Here is a 25888-nt window from a genome sequence, read left to right on the forward strand (position 1 = left end):
GTTGACCACTTTGTTGGAATATCCAGTTAGTGACTTAGCATTATGGTTCTTTTCTTGTGCAGGTAGCTGATAAGGCTTAGAATTGCCACAATGCCTGCTAAGGCAACCACAGCAACCATAGTTGGAAAAGCAACATATCCAGCAGTCTCATGCCCTTTAGAGTCCACAGCGTCTGGAAAGGAAGCAGACATTCAAGTCTTAAGATCACTGAAACGAAGTGTCAGTTGAAGCTGAAGTTTTACACATTAAAGCTCCCCAGAGAAGGAAGTGAAAGGAAGCTTCAAAGAGCTCATTCGGGAAGCTTGCAACAGGGTATAGTCTTATCTCTCAAGCCAACCTCCTCCTCTCCCTTCTCCACTCCCACAGCTGTTCCCACTTCCTACTTGCTTTCACTCAGATCAGATACGCTGACACCTGGAAAGGACCTTACAGTCCCAGCTCATTGTTTAACTTTCTGGCACTAACAGATATGATTAGTTGTCCCAAGTGCATGATTTCTTGCAGCTTATTAGCTGGGGATTTGAGAGCTTAATTTCAAGTTCTAGGCCTAAAATGAAGACTATCTGGGCTGAAGATATAAAATATTAACAGTAACATAATCCAGTAAAGACTTAAGTTTAATAGTAGCAAGCACATGTCTTCTGACCTATTAGTCCTATTTTTTTTTTTTTTTTTAGAAACATAGTCTGAAGTTCTTGTATAGTAGGTGAAGATTTGAGGACCAAGATTTGAGGATCCTAATGTGGCATTAGTGACAAAACTGGAATCCTTTAGTTACAGTGAGAGGTCTCTGTACAGATATAAGATGGCTTAAACAAGTAAAAAACGTTACAGAACAGTAGGTAGAGTATATGATTCCACTTGTGTTCAATGGGGATTTTTGGAAGGGCACACAAGAGACTTAACAGAACCTATTGCTGGGAAGAGACCCCTTCTCTTCTTGTCTAATCCGGAGCATGTGTTATCTATGCACAGTTAAATTTGACATAAAACCAAGAACTTGAGTCCAAGAAGTACCCAAGGCTTTAAATCCATACCTCTGAGTGAAGAGCTGTCTGACAACAGGAGGATGGGACCCGGGAGACTCACTATCGTTTTCTCTTCCTCAGTGGCTCCTGTGGCTGGAAACAGTTTGACCTCTGGGATAATGAGTAGTGGTAAGAAGTGTGCTGAGGGATTACCTAGAGCAGCTCCCCATGGAGCCCCTGCTTGAGGTGGTTTTGCCCGCCTTCACAGGAGAGGGCATACACCTTACTGTAAAAGCAGGATGAACTATCAAAGAATATCGGAAGATGAAGTTCAGAGTCTACCTAGACTCAGGAAGAGTGACTCAGGAAGAGTAACTTTAAAGTCTGCAGAGGATCAGGCTACAGCTCATGTGCAAAAAAAAAGCGTGTCCCTAGGACTGATGGAGAACCTGTCTATCTCAGACTCAGGTTTCTTGTGCTCTTGGGACTAGGTGAAGAACAAGGGCACTCGTTCTTAAATTCTGAAAGGTTGAGGCTTGCTGTAAACTCACATTAATGAGGACTTGAAATTTTTACCTCGCCTGCTTCTGGATGACACAAGGCAGGTCACAGAGCACAGAGGGAAGTCAGGAGAGAGTTGATTGCAGATTGAGGCACTGCAGTGGAAGTAGACCTGGAGATGGAACAAGAGTTGAGTAAAACTGATGTCTCACATTCGACCTGTCCCAGGTGACTTGTTAATCACTTACCAAGTGAGAGAACGCTTGGGCCTCTGACACAAAGGCAAAGGTCTTCACATCAAACCTCTGATAGTGATTAGGATAGGTCACAGAGGAGCCAACCGGATGGAAGGTGGTTCTGTGGTTGTCCAGGTTGTATTCACAGCTGGAAGGTACATTTCAGGGAGGGACATCAGCTGAATTCACCCCAGAGTCTAACTCAGCATTTGCTCAAATTCAGTCACACGTAACACCTTCTACCTGTACCTTTTTTTTTTTTAATATACCTCTGATTTGGCCTATCCAACAATATTCATGGAGTTATAAGTTGTTCATGCTAGTTTTTCTTCTACTATGTGTTAATACAATTTCAGTACCAATTTGTTTGCCAGATAAATTCATCAAGAATTATGTAACTCTTCAGATGACACTGGCTTAATTCTTAGTCTGAGTATCTTTTTTGTCCCAGGCAGTTAGTATATGTTGCTGAAAAAACAAGGTGGAGAACTCCTGCCATTTTATATCTTAGATGCTAGCAGAGTATAGTAGCTATAAATTAGTATGTTAGGTAGCATGTCAGTACTAACAAAAGAAGAGTTAGACCAGGGTAAGGGTGCAGGAGGGTCAGGGTAGGCTTCAAGGAGAAGTGGACACTCGAGCAAGCCTTTAATGGGGTGAAGGAATGAGCTGCATGAATGTGCTGGCTACCATGATTGTGGAGCAGGAGTGCACCTGGAGGATACAAGCTTAACAGATTACAACAGATTCAGAGAAAGATAAGGTGCAGTTCTATCTAGGTGCCAGCAGAGCCAAGAGGATAAACACCAACATCTAAGTGGGCACAGCCACAACTTCAGAGCACTGTGATATTCAGATCTAGAGTCAGATGGGCATGCATGTTCTACCATTTACTAAGTATTACTTTGGGCTAGTTATTTAAGTAGCAAGTTTGGGTTTCTTTATGAAGTGAGGTGGCTAGTGTCTCTCATAGAGTGATGAGGTTCAAGTAATGCATCTGGAGCACATAGCACCATGTTTCACCTATGGTAGGTATTCAATAAATGGATAGGAACTAGAAATCTCTTCTCTCCAGATATTGGCATATTAAAGCCAGATTCCCTTGGGAAGGGTCTTATACTTTTAGATTCAAGGGTAATAGGAAAGCATGAGTCACCTTATTTGACCAAGGACTGGTTGCTAAGAAACAAGAACAAAAATCAGGGCCTTTGACACAGTGCTCCTCTCAAGCCCAAGATCATTTTACTCTTTTTACTGGCAGTTTGATTAGCTGGGATACCTTATATGGAGAATACATACCCATCCACGACAATATTCCACTGAGGGAGAGAGGCTGGGTCCATGGTGGATGTTGCCCAGCAGTCGTCTAAGACCAGCTTGATGTTGGGGTCAGTCCTGTTTATGACTCTCACTTCTAGGTAAATTGGTTGGCGGAGGTATCTCACCACAGGGTACTCCTTCTCCCCATATGGTTGCAGGTAGGAGTTATCTGAAATGGAGGAGAAGCCCCTCTGGTACTCAAGCAGTTGATGGTCACAACAGAAGCTTAAGCATCACTACTACTCTAGTCTGGTGGCATCAAAGTTCATTTTAGGGAAGAGTTCCCTGAAAGTATTTAAGCAGATTTTTTAGGTTATAATGTCTCACCTGGGTAGGTTTGCAGGGTCAAAGCAAGTGGACCCGGCTTCACTGAGGCCATTGGAGGAGGAAGGCTTTCAACACTGGTATTTATTAGCATGTTACTGCTGCTGTAATAGCACCTCACCGTCATTCTGTAAGAGTGGGTGGGTGGAGTTGTTAAGAATTTTAGATTAAAAAACTGCTTGAGTTTAAGCTGGGGCTTAAAAAGTCAAGTAGCAATTGCGTTCACACCTGAACTCACTATCTCTGGAAACTGTGCTTGGAGGAAGATCTGCCCAGAAAGCATGGATTTCATTTTCATAGATGACTTTGTCATTCTTGAACTTAGAGTAAGGTTAGAGAAAGTGGTTAATTAGTTATCTCAAAAGTAAGTCTTAACCTCTTGCTATGGGCCAGTACTAACCTTATGTCTTGTTCCACATCCATTCAGGGGTATGTGAAACTGCACCAGCCCCCGAGATGGAGCTTTAAAGATTGGCTGGCAGGATGAGTCTCCCACCCTGAGGGTATCCAAGTCGAGAGCCGGTTTTGTTTGATGGCTGTAGACCTCAATGTCCATAAACCCATCCTGAGTACATAGCTCCCCTGAAACTAGATAGTGGTGAGAGTTAAAAAAAAAAAAAAAAAATCTGTCTGCCATGTGACTATTGTCATCTACCAATTTGAAGTGTGATGGAAGTTTGAATTTTTATCAGGAGGCAACAGAATTTGTCTTAAGTCTTTGTTTGGGAAAATACCTTGATAAGCAGCTTGAGTTACGAGGGGAGACCCTTAAGGTGCCAAGACAAGAGTGAGGCTGCTCTGTATGAGCAGAAGGATTTTTCCTCCAAAGGAAGAGGCAACAGGAGACGTGGGGAGAAGCACCAGGTGAGGTGAGAGACTCATGAGAAAAACCTGATGAGGCTTAAAGTGCCGTCCCTTGTGTCATAATGTCCCTTCTTTCAAGGCTCACAAATCTTGGTGGTTTAAGGGGAAGTTGAAGAAGCAACTGATTTGTCCCATTTGGCTTTGACCTGATACAGGTCAGCGAATAAAAGGAGCAAAGGGGCAGAAGCAATACTACACAAGAGGAAAGACCTACTTCCATATTCTTTGAGGGATTTTTCAGGAGTTTGGGGAAATACTTGTAGTCCCTGTAGTTTCAGGTTTGAAGCAATCTTATTTAGATGGTAGGCTTAGGCTCCTAACATGAAGTATATCCAGGTTACTTAAAAACATGAAACAGTTGTGAAACCTACCTGTATGTGTATCTTAGAAGTGTTATCTTTCTTAGATCCCTATCACAGCAGCTTAGACTGACATTTCTGGTCTGACCAGCCTTTCATTTCCTCAAAGTATAAGCAATGCAGAGTCTGAACTTCTATACACTTTCCCACATGCAAGAGCTAAGAGAGAAAGAATGTAGGAAACCGTTTAAGAAAAATGGTCTTTACCGATGGAAACTGTTGACTCACAGAGACACTCCGGATAAATCACCATGGATACCATCTCCAGCTGAATGTAAAAGGTCAGCTTGAGTGACGACAAGTAGAACTGATAGGGTAGGCATTTTTCAGAGAACTGAAATGAAAGAATGTCATTTAGCAACCACAGCCTGTTGGGACCCAGAGCAGTCAAAGGAGGGAGGAAGGAAGTACACTGAAACCTTCAAGGCACACTCCAGACTTATTATGGTTTCCCTTTAAGCCAGAACAAGAGACCCTATCACTTCTCCAGATCAGGATCCTTCCCTAGGAAGGAAATTTCTTTCTTTAAGCTCATGCCCTCCAGTACCCAGTACTGTATGCTCTTTGTACTAGACACTGGAATTTGATCTGTTAATTCAACCTCTAAAGAACTGCCAATCCAGGAGTTATAAAATGTTATTGCAAAGCACACACCAACATAAAATTATTCTTTGTTGTCCCTGGCAATTGCCTCAGTCAAGACTGGCCTCAGTGAGGACAGCTGGGGACACTTGTTTGGCTCAAGCTGTCCTGTTTCAGTAGGGCATGAGAGGTTCATCATCAGAAGCTTGATAGCAGTTTGTTCTATTCAGTGAACTAAGAAACTTAGGAAAACTTCCATTGCAGTTAAAGAGGCTTGGTGTTTGAGAGTAAATTTCAGTTACTTGAGAATTCACTTATGCAAGGTGTTCAAATGAGGCCTTCCAAATTTTGAATTTTTTACACCAGCAATTAGAATTTATGGACAAGTCAGCAGCTGTATCAGGGTAGCCTAAAACGCTATGCTTCAAGTCAGGCTTCCATAAAGCTCAGTGACTGACAATGGAACGTACTTTTGTTTTGAGGAGAGTTTTGCTGAAATGCAACCTCAAGCCATTTGTTGTTTCCACATCAACCCCACTGTTGTTCAGCTGGCTCATAGCAATGTTCCTATTTTCAAAGCTCATGGATTTTAACTTCCCAGGAAACTCTGGTATGGTGAGAGTCATGTGTGTGGCATTACAAGTCACAGGATCTAGAAGGAATGACAGAACGATCAGTTTTCATTAAGCCCCTAGAACAACGTCTTCCACAACTGGAGTTGTCCCTTCCTAGGCACTTACCTGACACACAAATGAGTCGTGATGATAAGACGATCGTCTGCCCAGGAGATACATGCGTAAGCTTCAGAGGCACCATGTAGAGGTGGCTGTTACCTTGCTGAGGAGAGGCATTTTCAAAGACATTGGTTTACCTGAATTACTTGAATTTCTAACCAATGCTGGAATAGTCAGGGCAAACATACTCAACTATTGGGCACTGTCTTGGCCCAAGTAGAGTTCAGGCATTTTGTCCCAATTGTTCTGCAGGTGCTCTAGTTTTAAAATCTTGTACTTCATAACATCTGGCAAAGTAGTGTCTACTGATATGACCTGTAGCTGATCATTTCTAAGCAGATATGAGCTCTTGTTTTATGACTATCTTATGGTATCAGCATTCAGAGAGAATGTTTAAGATTCAGCATATGCTCAGTGTATAACAGGACTGTTAACATGGCTGACGTTTGAGCACGTAGGTGCCAAGCCCTGTTCTGAGTATTTTTGCACATTAACTGATTTAATGTAGTGTCATGATTGTTGGTCCCCAAAGTGCCGGTACCTACTGTAAACACAGTACAGGGCAATGATAAAACAGAACACCTTAATTGGTAAAAGGATTTAGTAGTACCCTAGCTCCATATTATGTAGTTAATTTAGATCTATGGAGGAAGAGGGAGAACAGATTGAAGTCAGGACCATATCTCTCTTGTTCACCATTGTATCTCACCATTTTATCTTTAGTACTTAGTACAGTGCTTGGCACATGGTAAGCATTAAGATACCTGTTGAATGAGTTGTATTCTCCATTGAGGACATGGTTGAGATCATGCTTGGATTTAGAAATACTGGTTTGTGCCTGGATGGCAGTACAAAAAGATTCACACCTACCGAGTAGTGAGTCACTCCAGTGGCGTGGAATGACGCTTGGACGCTTATCTTCTGGTTGTCAATCAGGAGATTATACCCTTGTGTCATAGCCTCCTGAAGGGTCAGAGTTTGGGCTCTTTCGCCATCACCAACTGCAAAGGTCCATCCCATCTGAGGTTTGGTATCCTAAAGTCAGAAGTTTCATTTAGAGGGCTGGTGCTCACCTTCACCCCAAGACTATTGTCTATTTCATATTTTAACCAGGACGGAAGTTATGTCACCTTTAATATAGAACTAAAGGTTACTTAGGCTTGTAATTTAAAAAATAACTTTCATACCCCACTTTCATCAGCCATGCCAGGAAAAAAGTGAAAGGTAAACTGGAAGAAAAAAAAAGAGGATGTGAGGCTTTGATTTGGAGATTTCTGAAATCATGTTACCTGAGAGGACGTGGAAAACACCCAGAGCAACTGCTGTGCGATTCTGACACCACAACGCCTAGTTGTGGGATGAAGTAGAAGCACAGGCAGTCATGAATCCTAGCAGTGCCCTTAGACATCATTTCCTCTTTGAGCTTTTGATACCAAAAGGCAATTGGAAGATCTAAGCTCCCTTTCAGTTGTAAGCTGAGATACTAAGTCCTTAAATGTACAGCTTCTTACTATGTGCATAGAAATCAAATACTCTGTCAAGCTGCAGTTCCATCACTGTTAATGAAGTGTGATTATTTTTGTCCACTGTTGATGTTCGCTGTTAGACTATAAAGTCCACGAGTATGTGATTGGTCTCGTTTGCTCATTTGCTATATCCTAGTATCTAGCGTAGGGCCTGGCCCATGATAAGTATCCGGTTTGTCAGACTACCAACTGAATTCTTTTTATGGCTAGACATGATGTGCTGAGTGCTGTATCTGCCTTCTCAGTCAATTCTTAAAGCCACCCTATGAGGTATTGCTGTCCCCCACTTCAGACTTAGAAACAAAGTCTCAGTGTGGTTAAGAAATCAATCCAAAGCTACACAGCAAGTCAGTAGTAAAATACAGATTGCAGTCCTGATCTTGTTCTGAAGCCCAGCTCTGTCTAGACCACATTTCCCCCGCAGTAGCTGGGTGAGAAGCAGTCAGCCTGCTTCACTCACAGACATGAAATCCTTCAAGCAGACTGTGGATCCCAAATGCTGCTCGTGGCTTTCTGCTTGCATAACTGGACAGCTGATGTCATACATGAGAGCCTCTTGTCTTAAGGCAGCATTGTCGTCCATGAGTTTGATGGTCATCTGATGCTGGCCAAGCTGTATGAAAACGGCATAGTAAGGACAGCGTGCTAGTACCTCAGTGGGAAAGGGGATTCCAGAGTACCATCTGACCCAGCTGATTGGTAAAACCCTTAACGTTGGCAAAACCCTTAAATTATCAGTACCACGGGTTCTAGAAGGTCCCTCATTCCTGTACCAGGAGATGCTATAGCCTCTTTAGATATCCCAGGAAAGACTCATACATTGGCAGAGAATAATAGTTCCTTGAGTTTCAGGGCTCAGAGTCCAGTTTTTATTTTCTTTTTACATTCACCCTATATCTGAATATCAAGGTCCTGTTTGGTTTGGGGCCTGTACCAAGATATTCAAATACACTTATTGAGCACCTATGTAGCAGCCATTGTGCTGGGTGCTGGACGGAGCCATCTTTGCCATTTCCCCTGGCCCAAGGAACTCACAGTCTAAAGTAGGAGTCAGCCAACAATTTTCTGTTAAGTGTTAGTAAATATATAGACTTTGTAGGCCACATACGAGTGCTAACATGTTTTAAAAACTCTTGATAAAACAGAAAACATTCTTAGCTTGAGGACCATCACACACACAGATCATGGGCTGGATGTGGCCACCCACAGGTGATACTCTGTAGGCCTCTGGTCTAAAGGAATGCAACCCTAAGCTCCCTAAAGTTGGGAAAGGCCATTTCAGAAGGGAAAGTGTTAATTACTGGAGATCTTCACTATAGAATCAGATGAAGTAGACGGTTAAACTTGCAGACTTCTAGGATGCACCCCAGACCTATTAAGTCATCAACTAAATGAACTAATTCTGTACTTTCCAAGTTCCCTAAGTGATTGTTTGCACACTCAAACTTGGAAACGACTTAGGTCGCTTTTACTGCTCCTAATAACCCTGATTGGGCAATACTATTGCTTAACAGTAGAAAAGCCTATTGTTCAGCTTCTGCTGGCCTTCCAACACATGTTTTTACAGCCTAGAGGTACCAGCACTCTATTTGCCAGCCCCAAAATAGCCTCCCCTTTTCCATGGGGGTTAGAGATCAAAATAGCTCATGTTTGATCATTTGTTGTGTCTAGATGCTATGCCAAGTCCTTCATCTGTATTATGTCGTTAATCTTTAGACACCTTATGGAGAGATATCATAATCCATTTTCCAATGGGCAAGTAGAGGCTTAGAAAGATTAACTAACTTACCCCAAATTACATCTAGATAGTGGCAGAGCCAGAAATCAAGCCCAAATCCTCAACTCCAGGGTCTCTTAACCTCAGCGTTGGCATTTGGGTTCTAACATGTCTGTTACCGAGGGTTCCTCTGGGCAATGGAGGCTATTGAGCAGTATCCTTGGCTTGTACCCACTAGACGGCCAGTAGCTGCCCTTTTCCACCCCACCCCTCAACCACCTGTGATAACCAGAACTGTCTCCAAACACTGCAGGATGTTCTCCGGGATGATAAAAGAAATCACCCTGATTGAGAACTACTGCTCTACTCCAAAGCCTTAACTCCTAGGTTACTACTTCCCAAATCACTCCTCAAACAATTACTTACTACTCTTTTGGTACAGGTTTCATATGGGGCCTCCAGGGTGAGCTTTTCTGGGTCCAGAACATAAGTGCAGTTCAGCATTTCAAGACCAAGGGGATCTACAGAAGCAAGAGCAATTTAGACAGGAGATGGCCAAGAAGTACATTTCAGTGACGTTGAGTCAACCAGAGGTACATAGCCAAGACTGCCAATCCATTTCTAAGGTACTTCAGTCACTTCACCTTTTATTTTCCCACCTGAGTGATATAACCCAAGCTCTGGGAAATGCTGTGATTTGAAGATAGATGTTTCCTAGGGGATTCTGAGATAAGACAGATTTTCAAAGAAAGACAGGGTCTTCCACTCTCGGAGGCATCATGCAATTCAGGGCCCCTGTGTCATCATGGGTTTTGGGTGCCAGTTGCTCCAGGGTGTGTGTGCTCTGCTCACCAGGAAATGGAGATGGCCTTGAGCCAAGGGCTTCTATTAAGTAAGACTAAGATGAGATAATACACATTACTTACCCACCACAGATGCGTGCTGTATCTTGTTGGCAAGAATGCTTGGAAACGCCACTATCATTCTGTTTTCATAGCAAGTGACAGTACCTGAAGAGCAAAGGAAACACATGGGGCATCTTTGAACACAAGAGGCATGATTCCTACAGAAGTGTATTGAGGGAACTCTCCTCTCCAACAGACAACAGGGAAGATGCCAGTTGGGAGAGGCAAAGCTTGCCTACCACCCTTGAGGAAATTACAGATTGGTGGGAAAGATATAACTACAATGCAAGATACCAAGAACTGTAGGGAAGGTATCAATTTGGTGCCTAGGGCTTTCTGAAGTACTCCAGGATAAGCCTGGATTCGGGTTAACACGCATGCATGCAGGAACCAGGCTGGAACCCTGATGGAGATGGGGATGGTAGGTCTGTGAAGAACTGGAGAAAAGTTTTGTCTAAGATTTTTCAATCTGAAGTTTAAAAAATGCCCTAAGTAAGCCCAAGGACACACTTTTTAAAGACAAACCAATCTGCCTATAACCTGACACTGTGCACCCTCTGGCTCAGATGAAAATTTTGAAAAACTCATTACAAGTGGAACGGCTCTGATTTTGTCTGTTATGTTGACGCTTTCCTTAAGCGTGAGCATGTGTTTGAAGACGACTGCTCCCAAAGATGGGGGCTTAGTGTGTGGTGTGCTACTCTTTGGACGCCGTAAAGCTTGAGGCAGTGAGGGAATAGAAGGTAGTACAGGTGTTTTTGCACACTCCTCCATTTAGCTGGTAGAGCAAGCTCTAGGTAAGCAAGGGAAAAACTGTAGTGACTTGATCAAGCTTATAAAGGGAATGAGTGGAGATTGTCTAACCTATGTTTGTGTTTCCTCGCCATCTAGGCACCCTAGGTGCAATCTGTTCGAGAGATGCTTAAGAGCACTTCCCTCACCCAAGAGACCTACCTGGGAAGGCAGGATCCACCAACTGATGAACACGTATTGAGTTCACCGAAGTCAAAAGGGCGAAGAATAGAGGAAATGACCTGTAGGTGCTGGAGGGCATGGGGGAGAGAGTTAAAGAGGGACGAACTTCAGCAGACAAGGACATTATGTCCTCTCCCTTCTGCCCCCAGTTACCTCCAGTCTGCACTGAACCAGCTTGAGGGTCTCCCACTGTCTCCTCTCTGCCTGTACGCCATGACCGAAGACACCACCAAATCAGCCAGGCAGAGGGGTGTGCTGCTCTGTGCTTTTATAGCAGGAAGCAGGCCATGATCCCACCCTCTCCCCACTGGAGACACCTGAATCTTCTCCAGCCCTCCCAGCTGAGAGGAGGGGACTTGGGAAGGGAGAGCCTTTCTGGAAGGCCTGAAATAAGTGGAGTTCTGCGCTTTCTGACACTTGCCTTGCTGTTCCACCAGCTGCTCTGCGGGCCAGCCATGAAACCAGAGTTCCCTGAAACTGGCTTCAGGTGAATGAATTGGTGCTTTTTTTCTGTAACACTGAGAAAAATTAGGATCTTTTGGACAAAATCTTTACAGCTCAAATGCACAGTGAAAGAATGTGGTGGGATTTTTTTGAGGAAAGAATGTCTCTTATTCACGCTATCTTTAAGTAAACCTTTCCTTTAAGTTACTCCTGGTCTCCTGGCTATTGTGGACACCATCCTGGCAATGTGCATGAAGAAGTACCTTTGAAAAAAATGGATGAAGCATTATTTTCCCCCAAGTATAGATTTTAAGCTTACTTCAAAAAATGTCGACAATTACAGAAGGATATGGAGAAAAGGAAAAAGTCATCCACATTTTACCACTGCTAATACTTAGGTATGTAACTCTATGGTCTTTTTCTACGAACACCACACACACTTAAAAACAACCTGAGATTGAAGTATAAATTACGTTTGTAACCTGCTTTTACTACTTTATATGTCATGTACATTTTCCATATCAAACATAAAGATCTCCATTACCATTTTTAGGGTTGCATAGTATTCAATGTCTAGATAAATCAGTGTTTAACTGTTCCCTAATGATGGACATTAATATAGCTTCCTGTTTATCATCATTATAAACAATAATCTGATGGACATTCTTGTACATTTCCCTGGTTAACTCTCAGGATAAATTTCTGGAGGTAGAAATTCTGGGTCAAAGGGAATCGTGATCTAAATAAGAATGTCACTGTGTAGCAATTGGGAGTTTACAGGTGGAGAAACTGAGGAAAAGCAATTTGCCCAAGCTGGGTGTCAGGGCCAGGGCCAGACTGAGATACCTAGATGTCTGCAGTCCATGTTCCATAACAGGTGATAATGCTCAAATTCTGTGCAAGTAGTGGGGTGGCACTTGAAATATTTATTTATGTGTTGTTTTTTATGTCTTTGTGTCTTTATGATATAACTTGAGGAGTAATCTTCATTCCCTGTCATAGGTGTCTGAAATATGGTTGGTTAGAGTAGTGGTTTCCCCAACTTCCTTGATCAAAACGATCACATGGGGCTCTTGTTAACATCACAGATTCCTGGGGCCCACCCAAAAGCTGCTGAATCAGGCTCTCTAGGGGAGGGGCCTGGGGTACTGTATGTTTAACAAGCCAGGTGAGTCTTATGATCAGGAAAATTTGGGAACTATCTGGAGGGAGGCAGGCAAGAAACTGAATGATTGCCAGTGATTAACTAACTTCTTTATGGGAATCAGTTGATTATATACTAGTGGAATGGGGGAGAGGGAGCAAAATCCAGGATAAGCAGGGTTTTGTGGATAGAGATGGTGAAAGGATTTAGATTCTGAGCAGAAGCATGATAGCAATAGTTACTCCTAAGCATATTTTCCGAAAAGTGGGACCTTTTCTACAACTGTGAAGGTAATTTGCTACCACGATGGTTAAGGCTATGATAAGAAGACCATTGGAGAGATTAGAAGACCATTCCAGCCATTAGAGGATGGAATGCAGGAGCAAGATTCAGAGAGACCTGTTAAGAAGGTGGTCAGAGAGGTAATAGATTAATGTGTTGCTCCTGCTTCCCAGGCCCCACCCACAGGCTTGCTTCCCCCAATACTGTACCTTTTTTCCAGAGTGTGGGGTCTTGCCTTGGAAAAGGCAGCTCTGGTCAGAGCCCTAAACTGGGGGCTCTGGGAGACTAAGGGGCAGCACAAAGGCCCTGAGCAGGAGGCATGGAGAGAAGGAGGACCACTGTGAGAGCTGGTGAGGGTGGTGAGTGCACCAGAGATTAATTTCACTTGCCTTGCCTGACCCAACCAATGCTGTGCTTGGGACAGTCACTGAACAACTAGCTCCAGGCCCCTAAGAATCAATTCTGCATAAGGGCACAAGGATACAAATGTGTTCAGTGTAGCCAACTTTGAGAATGAGGAAGACATGGCTCTCTACACTAAGAAGGTGTCTCATACCACTAGTTAGGAAAACTAAAACCTTTACAAAAATAATAGATCCTTAATATTTTACTAAATAAACCGTAGGATCTCTTTCAGATGTATTTCTGTTTTCCACATTCTTTTCAATGAGACTTTTTAACTGTGTTTATAACTACAATGTGTTCCCTCTCCTCTTCTGTGAATGCCCTGGTCTCTGCTTGACATATGAGGCCTCTTCTCACCTGTTGCTAATCACCAGGCATTTCTTGAAGAGAGTTTTAGGTTTTAATGCATAACAACAATGCATATTTTTGCCTCCTTTGGGCAGGTGCCCTCCTCTGAAATGCAGTTCTTTCAAACAATAGTTCATAATTCTGAATTTCCAATCCCGTTGCCTTACTTTCCACAACAACTGTAAAAGTATTCATTGAAGATGACCTAACTGTTACCAGCAGGAGATGGTTAGATAAACTCTGGAATACTGTTCAGATACTAAAATAAATCTATGGATTCAACTGGATCTATAAATGCTGATATTAAAGACATCCACAATGAATTGGAGTATTCGAGCTGTATGATTAGTATGTTGTCATATTTTACTTAGAAAAAGAAAAATGAGAAATGCGTGTATTTTCTATCCATTTATGTGTCTATGTGTGGGTATAGAAATGTGTGTTTGCATTTATATGCCGGGGAGCCAACACGTTACCTGAGGGAGGAGACAGTGCAGGCATCCAGGCAGTCCACACCCATCCATCTGTGCTGGACATTCACAACTGTCCTCTGTTCTGATTTGTTTGTGCTCTTGCTGTACTGGTTATAAATATATGTGATGCATCATTCCCAGAATAGGAATAGGGAGATGAGAGACTCATACTTTTTTTTTTTTTTGGCATCTTTATTGGAGTATAATTGCTTTACAATGGTGTGTTAGTTTCTGCTGTATAACAGAATGAATCAGCTATACATATACATATATCCCCATATCCTCTCCCTCTTGCGTCTCCCTCCCACCCTCCCTATCCCACCCTTCTAGTTGGTCACAAAGCACTGAGCTGATCTCCCTGTGCTATGTGGCTGCTTCCCACTAGCTACTTTACATTTGGTATCATACTTTTTTTTTAAACTTCATTCACTTCTGTATTGATTGAGTTATCCTGGTGATAAATAACCAATTAAAGTAATTTAAAAGTGATAACAGTAAACCTGATTTGTATATAAGTGATCTATAGAAGCTAGAGAATGAAAGGCCGATGAATTCAAGCTTCATGGTATAAAGGTATATTGCCCAAGTGAGTAGATTTGGTTCATGAGGCTTTTAAAGTCCAACTCCCGAATATAAAATAAGGAAATTAAACCTAAGAGGTTCTGTGACCTGCCCAAGGTCATTACAGAAAGTTAGTAGCAGAGCTCCAGGGAGAAACCACATCTTCTGATACCTACTCCCAGGCTCATTCTAATTCATTATGATTTTCTGTGTGTGTGTGCTTGTGTGTGTATGAGGGGGTGTTTTAAAACTCAGTGCTTCTCTTGCAGTTCGCTTAGCTTTAAAAGTACAAGATGGCATTAATTAGAATTTAGCAGTATTAGATAAGTAAGAAATACAGAATTTTCTATCAGGCTAACATAGCTTAAAATAGCTTTCAAATATGAAATATGAATGTAACTTGGAAAAATAAGATAGACTATGTTAATAATAATGTTCTTGAGCATCATATAGTAGTTCCTTTAACTATACAATGTAACTATACAAAGTTAATGTCATTTTCCGCCTTTGGATCTTTAGACAGATCAAAATTGAATGAGCCTTGTGACGGTGATGGATTCAGAAAGAAATAGGACAAGGGCATAAAAGGGTTCATTGATGTGTTAATGTAAAAATAGGGTAGCTTAGATAAATGAATGACAGAGAAGGCTCAGAAGTTCTAAATAAAAGCTCATTTACATACAAATATTAACACAGATTATAGGTAGTAGCTATAGGTAATGGTTACCATAGAAATAAAGAAAATGCAATACAGCATAGTCCTTTTAGTTGATAGAATATGAAATGTTAAAGTTCTTAAGGTGATATGGTAGGTTAATTGTAAAGGTGCCAATCTTCCACCCCTCCCTGGACTCCCATCCTTGGCAGCATGGTTTGCAGTCAGCCTGGTCCTCCTACCCGCTGAATCTGACTGGCTTTGTAGCTTGCTTTGGCCAACAGAATGTGGTGGAAGTGATGGTATGCCAGTTCTGAGACTAGGTCTCTTGAGACCTGTACACATATGCACTGTCTCTTAGCATTCTGCATTCACTGTGACAACAAACCCAGGGTATCCTGCCGGATGATAAACAATCACAAGGAACAGAGACAGGTCATCTAGGCTGAGGCCATCCTAGAGCAACTAGTTCCCAGCTGATGAATGAGTGAGCCAAGCCGAGGTCAGCTGAGCACAGAGGAGTTGACCAGTTGACTGTAGACTTGTGAGCTAAATCAATGCTTATTCTTTTAAGCCACTTAATTTTGGGTGTTTGTTAAGCAGCATGACTGTGGCAGTACTTGTCTGTGACTATTATTTAGAATTCCTGTTTCTAAATGAGCCCAATTTTACATTATGAGACTGTGGGTATTCTCCGAGGGAGCATTTACCGACCAACTATAAAACTGTGAAGTCTCAAAAGAAGCAGCACACACATTTGTCCAAGTGCAGACAAAGACTGTCTTTAAGGGGTTTGCTTTCTGATGGGAGAGACCAAATGACTACCTATGTAACAAATAAAACCTAAGCATAAATAAGTAAACTTAAATACACACAGGTATATTCTTTTCTGTCTGGTATCCTTTTCTCTTCTTTTGGTAGGAACTCTCTTTCCCATTAGATATAGTCTTGGTGAGACTTTCAGTCAAGCTGCCTCCATCACCCTTTGGACAAATGGTAGACACATGACTAAAGCTAATCAAACAAGATCTATGGAATGTCAGTCTTGATCAGGGTAACCCAGGTTGAAACTCAGCCCATTTCCTGAAGGGTTGTCTCTTATTCAAGTAACTCCTAATTCTGTTAAATCTCCCTTCACCAAATCTCTGTAATCCACCCCTTTCTCTTTGGGTTTCCCTGCGGGTTTTATAAATCCATGCCTTTATAATTCACATTTCACACAGAGTACTGGGAAAGAGTAGGTGGTCCTCAGAAGCGCTGTGATTTGATGAGTCTCTGCAGGAAAGAGGGAAGGGAATTTTTGTTCAGGTCCATTGTGTATAGGTCCTGTGCTGGACACCGATGTATAAACCTTCAAGGTAGGAATAAGGAAAGGAAATTAAGGCTCCTCACGGTGAATTTCCCCCAAGTTGATAGCTACTAAGTAGAAAGCTGTTATGGAATGAATTTGTCCTCCTCAAAATTTTTTTATATTTTATTGAAGTATAGTTGACTTAAATGTTGTGTTAATTTCTGCTGTACAGCAAAGTGATTCAGTTATACATAAGTATATATATTCTTTTTCATATTCTTTTCCATTACTGTTTATCACAAGATATTGAATATAGTTCCCTGTGCTATACAGTAGGACCTTGTTGTTTATCCATCCTATAAATACTAGTTTGCATCTGCTAAGTCCGAACTCCCAATCCTTCCCTCCCCAAACCGCCTTCCCCCTTGACAACCACATAGAGAAAGTCTGTTCTCTATGTCTGTGATTCTGCTTCTGTTTCATAGATATGTTTATTTGTGTCATTTTTAGATTCCACATATAGGTGATATCATATGGAATTTGTCTTTCTCTTTTTGACTTACTTTATTTAGTGTGATAATCTAATCTAGTCCATCCATGTTGCTGCAAATGGCATTATTTCATTCTTTTTTATGGCTGAGTAATATTCCATTGTATATATGTACCACACCTTTTTTTTTTTTTTTTTTTTGCGGTACGCGGGCCTCTCACTGTTGTGGCCTCTCCCGTTGCGGAGCACAGGCTCCGGACGCGCAGGCCCAGCGGCCATGGCTCACGGGCCCAGTCGCTCCGCGGCATGTGGGATCCTCCCGGACCGGGGCACGAACCCGTGTCCCCTGCATCGGCAGGCGAACTCTCAACCACTGCGCCACCAGGGAAGCCCCACACCTTTTTTTTTTTTAAGTAAATTTATTTATTTGTTTATTTTTGGCTGCATTTGGTCTTCGTTGCTGCATAAGGGCTTTCTCTAATTGCAGCGAGCAGGGACTACTCTTTGTTGCGGTGCGTGGGCTTCTCGTTGCGGTGGCTTCTCCTGTTGTGGAGCATGGGCTCTAGGTGCGCAGGTGTCAGTAGTTGTGGCTCGCAGGCTCTAGAGCGCAGGCTCAGTAGTTGTGGTGCACAGGCTTAGTTACTCTGCGGCATGTGGGATCATCCTGGACCGGGGCTTGAACCCATGTCCCCTACGTTGGCAGGTGGATTCTTAACCACTGAGCCACCAGGGAAGTCCCTGTACTACATCTTCTTTATCCATTCCTCCATTGATAGACATTTAGGTTGCTCCCATGTCTTGGCTATTGTAAATAGAGCTGCAATGAACATTGGGGTGCATATATCTTTTCGAATTATGGTTTTCTCTGGATGTATGCCCAGGAGTGGGATTTCCGGATCATATGTTCCTCAGTGATATTGGCCTATAGTTTTCTTTTTTTTGCAGTATCTTTGTCTGGTTTGGGTTTCAGGATAATTATGGCCACATAGAATGAGTTTGGGAGTGTTCCTTCCGCTGCAATTTTTTTGAAACAGTTTCAAAAGAATAGGTGTTAACTCTTCTCTAAATGTTTGATAGAATTCGCCTGTGAAGCCATCTGGTCCTGGACTTTTGTTTGTTGGAAGTTTTTTAATCACCATTTCAATTTTAGTACTTGTGATTGGTCTGTTTATATTTTCTATTTCTTCCTGGTTCAGTCTTGGAAGATTGTACCTTTCTAAGAATTTGTCCATTTCTTCCAGGTTGTCCATTTTATTGGCATATAGTTGCTTGTAGTAGTCTTTTATGATTCTTTGTATTTCTGTGTCCATTGTAACTTCTCCTTTTTCACTTTTGATTTTATTAATTTGAGCCCTCTCCCTTTTTTTCTTGATGAGTCTGGCTAAAGGTTTATCAATTTTGTTTATCTTCTCAGAGAACCAGCTTTTAGTTTCATTGATCTTTGCTATTGTTTTCTTTGTTTCTATTTCATTTATTTCTGCTCTGATCTTTATGATTTCTTTCCTTCTACTAACTTTGGGTTTGTTTTGTTTTTTTATAAATTTATAAAAATTTATAAAATTCTACTAACTTTGTTCTTCTTTTTCTAGTTTCTTTAGGTGTAAGGTTAGTTTCTTTAGGTGTAAGGTTAGATTGTTTATTTGAGATTTTTCTTGTTTCTTGAGGTGGGATTGTATTGCTATATACTTCCTTCTTAGAACTGCTTTTGCTGCATCCCACAGGTTTTGGGTTGTCGTGTTTTCATTGTCAATTGTTTCTAGGTATTTTTTGATTTCCACTTTGATTTCTTCAGTGGTCCATTGGTTACTTAGTAGCATATTTATTTAGCCTCCATGTGTTTGTGTTTTTTACAGGTGTTTTTTTTTTTTCCTGTAATTGATTTCTAATCTCATAGTGCTGTGGTCAGAAAAGATGCTTGGTACGATTTCAGTTTTCTTAAGTTTACCAAGGTTTTATTTATAACCCAAGATGTGATCTATCCTGGAGAATGTTCTGTGTGCACTTGAGAAGAAAGTGTATTCTGCTGCTTTTGGATGGAATGTCCTATAAATATCAATTAAGTCTATCTGATTTAAAGTGTCATTTAAGGCTTGTGTTTCCTTATTTATTTTCTGTCTGGATGATCTGTCCATTGGTGTAAGTGGGGTGTTAAAATCCTCCACTATAATTATGTTACTGTCGATTTCCCCTTTTATGGCTGTTAGCATTTGCCTCATGTATTGAGGTGCTCCTATGTTGGGTGCATATATATTTACAATTGTTGTATCTTCTTCCTGGGTTTATCCCCTGATCATTATGTAGTGTCCTTCCTTGTCTCTTGTAACAGTCTTTATTTTAAAGTCTATTTTGTCTGATATGAATATTGCTACTCCAGCTTTCTTTTGATTTCCATTTGCTGGGAATATCTTTTTCCATCCCCTCACTTTCAGTCTGTATGTGTCCCTAAGTCTGAAGTGGGTCTCTTGTAGACAGCACACATACAGGTCTTGTTTTTGTATCCATTCAGCCAGTCTATATTTTTTGGTTGGAGCATTTAATCCATTTACATCAAGATGGCGGAGTAGAAGGATTTGGATCTCACCTCCTCCCACAAATACATCTACAAATAGAACAGTTCTCACAGAACACCTGCTGAACACTAGCAGAAGACCTCAAAAACCTGAAAGGACAAGAAAGATCTCCATGTAACCAGGTAGGATGAGAGGAAAAAAAAAAAGAGGAAGTGGGATGGGACCCGCGGCCTTGGGAGGGAGCTGAAAAAGAGGAAACGTTCCTGCACACTGTGGGAAGCTGCCTCACTGGCAGGGAGACCAGCTGTGACAGAAAGTGAGCTTCAGAGGCTCAGAGGAGAGCACCACAACTGGTTGGTGGCAGGCAGAACAGAGAGAGATTTACACAGACATTTGTGCCACCACCCTGCTCATCGTGGCCTGAGACATGAGTCTGCTGTTATGGGTGGGGCTGGGAGCCAAAACTCGGCGTTTAGAGGACAGACGCCGGGAGAGGAGTGCTGTTGGCTGCATGGAGACAGCCTGAAGGAGCTGGAGCGTGCTACAGCCGCAACGGGGATTGTTTGTGAAAGAAACCCGGGCCACCACAGAAGTGAAACGCTGTTGTTAAGTGGCCCACAAAGGGAGGGGTGGTGCTGCCTTGGTAGCTTTTTTCTCCATGTGCCACTCCCTGCCTACAGGGGTTCAGGGAGAGCGCATCCCAGCCTCCAGCTCAGCAGGCTTCTGTGCCCCAGCTGCCACCTCGGGGCCTCCCACCTCGGTGGCCTCCCGTGCCCCAGCCGCTGCCTCGGTAGGCTCTGGGAGCAGATGCCACCAGGTTGCCCACACGCAGAGACAGGGCTGAAACCACAGCTGAGTCCCAGGGCCTGGGCGGCTTAGGCAGCAAGGCTGAATGAAATCTCTCCCCGCTGGCTGCACGAGCCACGGATTTACACCTCCACTGCCGGCTTTGTAAATTCAGCGCCTGCGGGACATCTGAGTGGACAACGGGTGCTCCTGTGGCTGGGATGGTTCTGGCTTAGCAGCTGCGGGCTTTGTGGGCACCTGCACACGGGGCCTGGGCTGGGCCAGGGTGTGAGCTGGCTCCGTAGCACTCATAGCGGGTCCAGGGGCATGCCTACTGCAGTCCTCGGGCCTGATTTCAGTGGATCTGCACTGGTTGTCTTGTAAAAACAATACCTGATAGATACCAGGGCCAATTGCTGGCACTCCCAAGGTTGAGACCTGGCCAAGGCAGTGCCAACGACAGTGTACTTTGTGAGCCTACACAGCGGGTGACAGGTGACACAACAGAGCACATTCACTGGTGAACATCTATGGTGGAGGAATACTCAGTGGCTCCTCTCCCAATGGGAGAGCTCCAGTCCCACCTACCTCACACGACAGCTCGGAAACACAGCTCAGAAATGGATCTGGGGGCCTCTATTCCAATAGCTAGGGAAGAGACCTGGCCCATGACAACCACATAGCAAAGAGAAGGCCCCGCTCAATGTCCAGTGCAGGCTCTGGTCACCGCAACACAAGTCACACCTCCTATCAAGGGGATAATGGCCAGCATACACCGAGGAAAGAGGTGGCAGCCAGCCACACTAAAAACAGCCCTCGCACCAAAAAATATTAAATCCACGCAGGCTACACAAGGACACTCCCACATAAAAATAGCCCTCCAAGACCACGGTATATAATTGTTTCTCCTAAACTTATGGAGCAAGAGACATAAGTAAAATGAAGAAGCAGAGGAACCACTCCTAATGAAAAGATCAAGAGAATTTCCCTGAAAGAACAAGGTAATAGACCTCTTCAGTCTAATAGACACTGACTTTGAAAAAAGAGATAATGAAAACACTGAAGGAATTGCAAATGACTATTGATAGAAATGCTGATTACTGTAAAAAGGAACTAGAAACTATAAAAAGAAACCAAGAAAAATTAGAGAACTCATTTGCCGATATGAAAGCTGAGCTAAAGGCAATGAATAGCAGAATGAAAAATGCAGAAGAATGGTTAAATGATCTGAAAGATAGAATAATGGAAATCACCCAATCGGAACAGCAGATAGAAAGCCAAATGAAAAAAAAAAAATGAAAGCAATATAGGAGACCTATGGAATAACATAAAGCGTGCCAATCTATACATAATAGGGATCCCAGAAGGAGAAGAAAGAGAAAAGGGATTGAAAATGTATTTGAAGAAATTATGACTGATAACTTCCCAAACCTAACAAAGGAAACAGATATCCAGGTACAGGAAGCATAGAGGGTTAATATACTTGAATAACAGGGTAACCACAAATCAAAAACATACAGTAGATTCACAAAAACCAAAAAGAAGAGAACATAAGCATAATACAAAAGAAAATCATCAAACCAAAAAAGGGAAAAGAAAAGGAAAGGGATAAAGAAGAAATATAAAATCAATAGGAACACAACATTTAAAATGGCAATAAATATATATCTATCAATGATTACCTTAAATATTAATGGACTAAGTGCTCCAATCAAAAGACAGAGTGGCATATTGGATAAAAAGAAGAGCTTATAATATGCTGTTACAAGACACCCACTTTAGGGCAAAGGACACGCATCAATTGAAAGTAAGGAGGTGGAAAAAGATATTTCATGCAAGTGGAAATGACAAGAAAGTGGGAGTTGCAATACCCCTCAAAATTAATGTTGAAAAAGAAAAAAAAAATAATGTTGAAGCCTCCCCCCCAAAAACCAAGGTACCTCAGAATGTGATTGTGTTTGGAGCTAGGGTCTTTACAGAGGTGATTAACTTAAAATGAGGTCATTAGGGTAGGCCCTAATGCAATATGACCGGTGTCCTTATAAGAAGAAGAAATTTGGGCATAGGCATATACAGAGGGAAGACAATGTGAAGACGCAGGGAGAAGATGGCCTTTTACAAGTCAAGGACAGAGGCCTGGAACAAATCTTTCCCTCATCACCCTCAGAAGAAACCAATTCTGCCAAAACTTGGATCTCAGACTTCTAGCTTGCAGAACTCTAAGCAAAAAAAAATCTGATGTTTAAGCCACCCACTTTGAGGTACTATTTATGGCAGCCTTAGAAAACCAATATAAACTCCCAGATTGAAATACAGCTCTGTGTGACTATAAAATATATACTCTTTTTACTGTGTTGTAAGGTATAGGATGATAAAACCCCCAGGACCAAGTTGTTGTTCTTATTATCAAAAAGAAAAATGCAGAGGAAAGAGAAGAATGTTTAAGAAAATACAGGGTCTAGTTTCTAACTTAAGAATCTATGTTCTTAACCATACTGTACTCTGGCTTTATTTCAGTGCAATGCTTGACATTCACATTTTCCTGTCTTCTCAGTCCAACTATCAGCTTTGAGAAAGTTGAATGGTTTTGATGGTATTTGATAATCTGCTTAACGGTGCTATACCACACCTCCCTTGTGGTAAATTCTGCCATCTTGAAACAAAATGGCCACTGATGTAGGTTTCCCAGTGATCCTTGTTCCTGAAGTTTTTATAGGACTTAAACTTTGTGTGAGGATTTAGGTCGTATGATTATGTTGATTGAGGTCTTCAATTCATAAAACCATAATTAATTAGGAAGGGGAAAAGACATAAGATAAAAGGAAATTTGTCCAGCTAACAAAGTCAGTTAATTCAAGCGTGGAATTTAAATTCATAGCCCCTGCTTAGACTATCTAATATTCACATTTTAAAGAATTTGTTTTTGGAAACCTTTATAAAACTCTCCACTGTTAAAATGTACTGCCATCTGGGATTTAGCATTTATAAAATGTGCAGTTAAGAGATGCCAAGAGATTCCTCATGCAAACCAGATGGTATAATAACAGCTCTATTTTTCTGGCAGAAAAAAATAGGACTTTGAGTGTCTTGAAACTTATGTGAATAAATTAAGCCCAATCAATACCTCAGGGACATTACAATTTCAATACTCAACTTATCCACCTAAATATTTTCATAAATGTTTTCATTTGGAGAAGAAAAAACAAAAGGGAAGACAATGGTTCTTTTGATTGCTTCATGTTTGTGTTTAAACAATGCTTCTAAGGAAAACACCACCAATGATCTTCAGTGTGGGAAAGAAAGTCTCTGTATTTTAAGAGTTATATATGAGTTTAAATGACAAGCAGGATTGTTGAAATCTCTTTTGAATAGAAAAAGTCCACATCAAATAGGTTGAACAGTTTTATTACAGTGATAAAGAGGAAAAGATACACATGTAAGTGACATTTCTTAATAATCCATATGAAAATGTCTTTACCTCAACAGATATATTTCTCATAAACCCATTCAGCACATGCAGTAGTGTGTTAACGATGCTTGGTTCTGCTCTTGCCTGATTCCTCTAAGTTTTCTGGGTAACAACAGGGCTTTTGTAATCCCCTTTATTTTCATTTACTTTCTGCTATTGTTTTTATTTTCAATAGAATTCATAATAAGATGCTCATTAGATGAAGTAATCTTGTTAAAAGCAAATGTTCTGCTTGGATATTTTCTTTTTCCTTATTACATAAAAATGTGCTTCCCTACTATACAAGTGAATTTCCTCTGTAATTAGATGTGAGTAGCTTTGAAGAACAAATAATGTCTGCTTTTGAAAGCCAGACCTCTTGCGGTGCAGGGGGCAATCCCATTAATAAAAATATAGGTTGCACAAGCTGTTGAATTTCTTTCCCAAATAGCAGTGAATGGTTTTTCAGAACAAGGGAGAAGTTTGTTTTTCACTTTGCTGGCAATGGTTTTTCGTGGGGTAGACTGGAATTATCAACGACCACTAGTCTTTGTCCCTTCTTTTCCTCTCCCGAAGCAAGGGAACATACAGGATTCTGTTTTATAGATAGGTCAAAGCCCTGGATAAATCCTCCATCCAAGGACTGCTTGGCCAGGATTGCATTCATGGTATATGGGACTCCTGTTCAGACCACTCAGCTATCAGGTAGCTGCTATTAAAGCAGGAGAGGTCACAGAATTATAAACACAACAATGAAGAGTTGAAAATGGCATTGCTCTATGGGAAGGAGGAGAGCCACTGGTGAGAGAATCTCTCCAAATGCTGTCCCTGGAAGCTCGTTAACCCCGTTTTCCTATGAGTCTTTGGCAAAAAGAAGTGGTGTCTAGGCAGAAGGGGTCTCAGAGTTACATTCTTGGGGATCCTGGTAATAGGCTGAGTTTCTAGCGTTTTAGAAAAACAAAGGAGGAAATAGAGTCTACCCCTCTGAACCTAAGTAGCAACCAGAACAACACAGAAGACACTTGCAGGATGTTTCACTAAAGTTATACTAATATTGCAGGAGTGTAGTGAGTTGAGGGCAGCGGGGTTGATCCCAATAGGATGGTTGATGAGGGCCTTAACTTGCTAGCTAATAGAACAATACAAGGGAGGGTCATCACCACTTAAATCTAATCCTCAAAATCTCTGTGTATATGGCAGGTCTTCTCTGACCTTCCAAGCGTCCAGCAGCATACTGTTGGAACAGACTCAAATACTTATTTCCATAAGAAAAAAAACAGTCAAAAGTCACAATTGCCCCACAATTATCCAACCCCTCATAAGGAATTCGTGTCTACATTATACGTAAATCTGTGTTAGTTATTTTCATTAATCTTGGCCCTTACCATCTTCTACCAATTTTGCTTTCTTTGGGCTTTGGGGAATAAGGAAGTAGACCAATTATTGAGCTATAGCTCTCTCTCCCTGTCCCCTAAGCCACAATCACACTACTTCCAGTTTGTAATACCGTGCTTTATAGTCTGTAAGGAATTTTTTAAATCTCATTTCACCCTTATTCCTGTAAGCTTAGGTGATGATGATAGGATCATGAGCAATTTCCTCCAATTTTATCCACAAAGAAATAGAGACTCAAATAGATAGTATAACTTGTCCCAGACCATATGGACTCTAGGCCTTCTAGCTCCAAGTTCAGCCCTCTTTCTCAACCTCATCTTGAAGGGATGAAGTAAGGAGGATCTTCAGATTCATAAAGATTTGTTTCTGCTTCCCCTCTCCCTCCCCATCCATTCTTCTCTCAAGGAAAAGTGTCCCAAGGAAATGCCAGAGGGTGCCAATATCTTCACCATAAAAAAAAAAAAAAGCTCAGTTTTTTAGCATTTCATAGGAGAGTTTAAGTCCAAGTCGTAAGTACTATTGGAGTTGAGAAACTCTTCCTTCTCCTCTTTGTCTTGCATTTCCAATTCTTATTCCCCTCCTCTATAATTGTTCTGTCCTCCTTTTCCTTTGCTTCTACCCTAATTCTTATCATTCTGCTCTTCT

General features: G+C 41.7%; 2 protein-coding genes across 3 annotated transcripts in view; one reads left to right on the forward strand and one right to left on the reverse strand.

Moving 5' to 3' along the window:
* On the reverse strand, positions 1-11226 carry ZP2 (zona pellucida glycoprotein 2). Its single transcript, XM_060123875.1, has 18 exons — positions 11165-11226; positions 10991-11070; positions 10058-10141; positions 9558-9652; positions 7875-8027; positions 7076-7117; positions 6759-6923; positions 5895-5991; positions 5625-5806; positions 4780-4906; positions 3750-3937; positions 3578-3669; positions 3353-3477; positions 3005-3194; positions 1718-1853; positions 1545-1641; positions 1038-1121; positions 1-172 (listed from the first exon to the last, which is right to left on the reverse strand). Exons 1-18 carry the CDS (start codon positions 11224-11226, stop codon positions 27-29), a joined length of 2145 nt encoding a protein of 714 aa, XP_059979858.1. The 3' UTR covers positions 1-26.
* Positions 9566-25888, forward strand: part of ANKS4B (ankyrin repeat and sterile alpha motif domain containing 4B) — a 27572-nt gene continuing 11249 nt past the window's right edge. For both annotated transcript variants that reach the window (XM_060123876.1, XM_060123877.1), the window contains exons 1-2: positions 9566-9757; positions 10928-11853. Coding sequence is in view for 1 of the 2 variants with exons in the window: in XM_060123877.1 (XP_059979860.1) it covers positions 11783-11853 (71 nt within the window). In the remaining variant the exon portion in view is untranslated. The remainder of the gene's footprint in view (positions 9758-10927; positions 11854-25888) is intronic.

Source organism: Lagenorhynchus albirostris, chromosome 15 (genome assembly GCF_949774975.1).
Source record: "Lagenorhynchus albirostris chromosome 15, mLagAlb1.1, whole genome shotgun sequence".
Lineage (NCBI taxonomy): Eukaryota > Metazoa > Chordata > Mammalia > Artiodactyla > Delphinidae > Lagenorhynchus > Lagenorhynchus albirostris.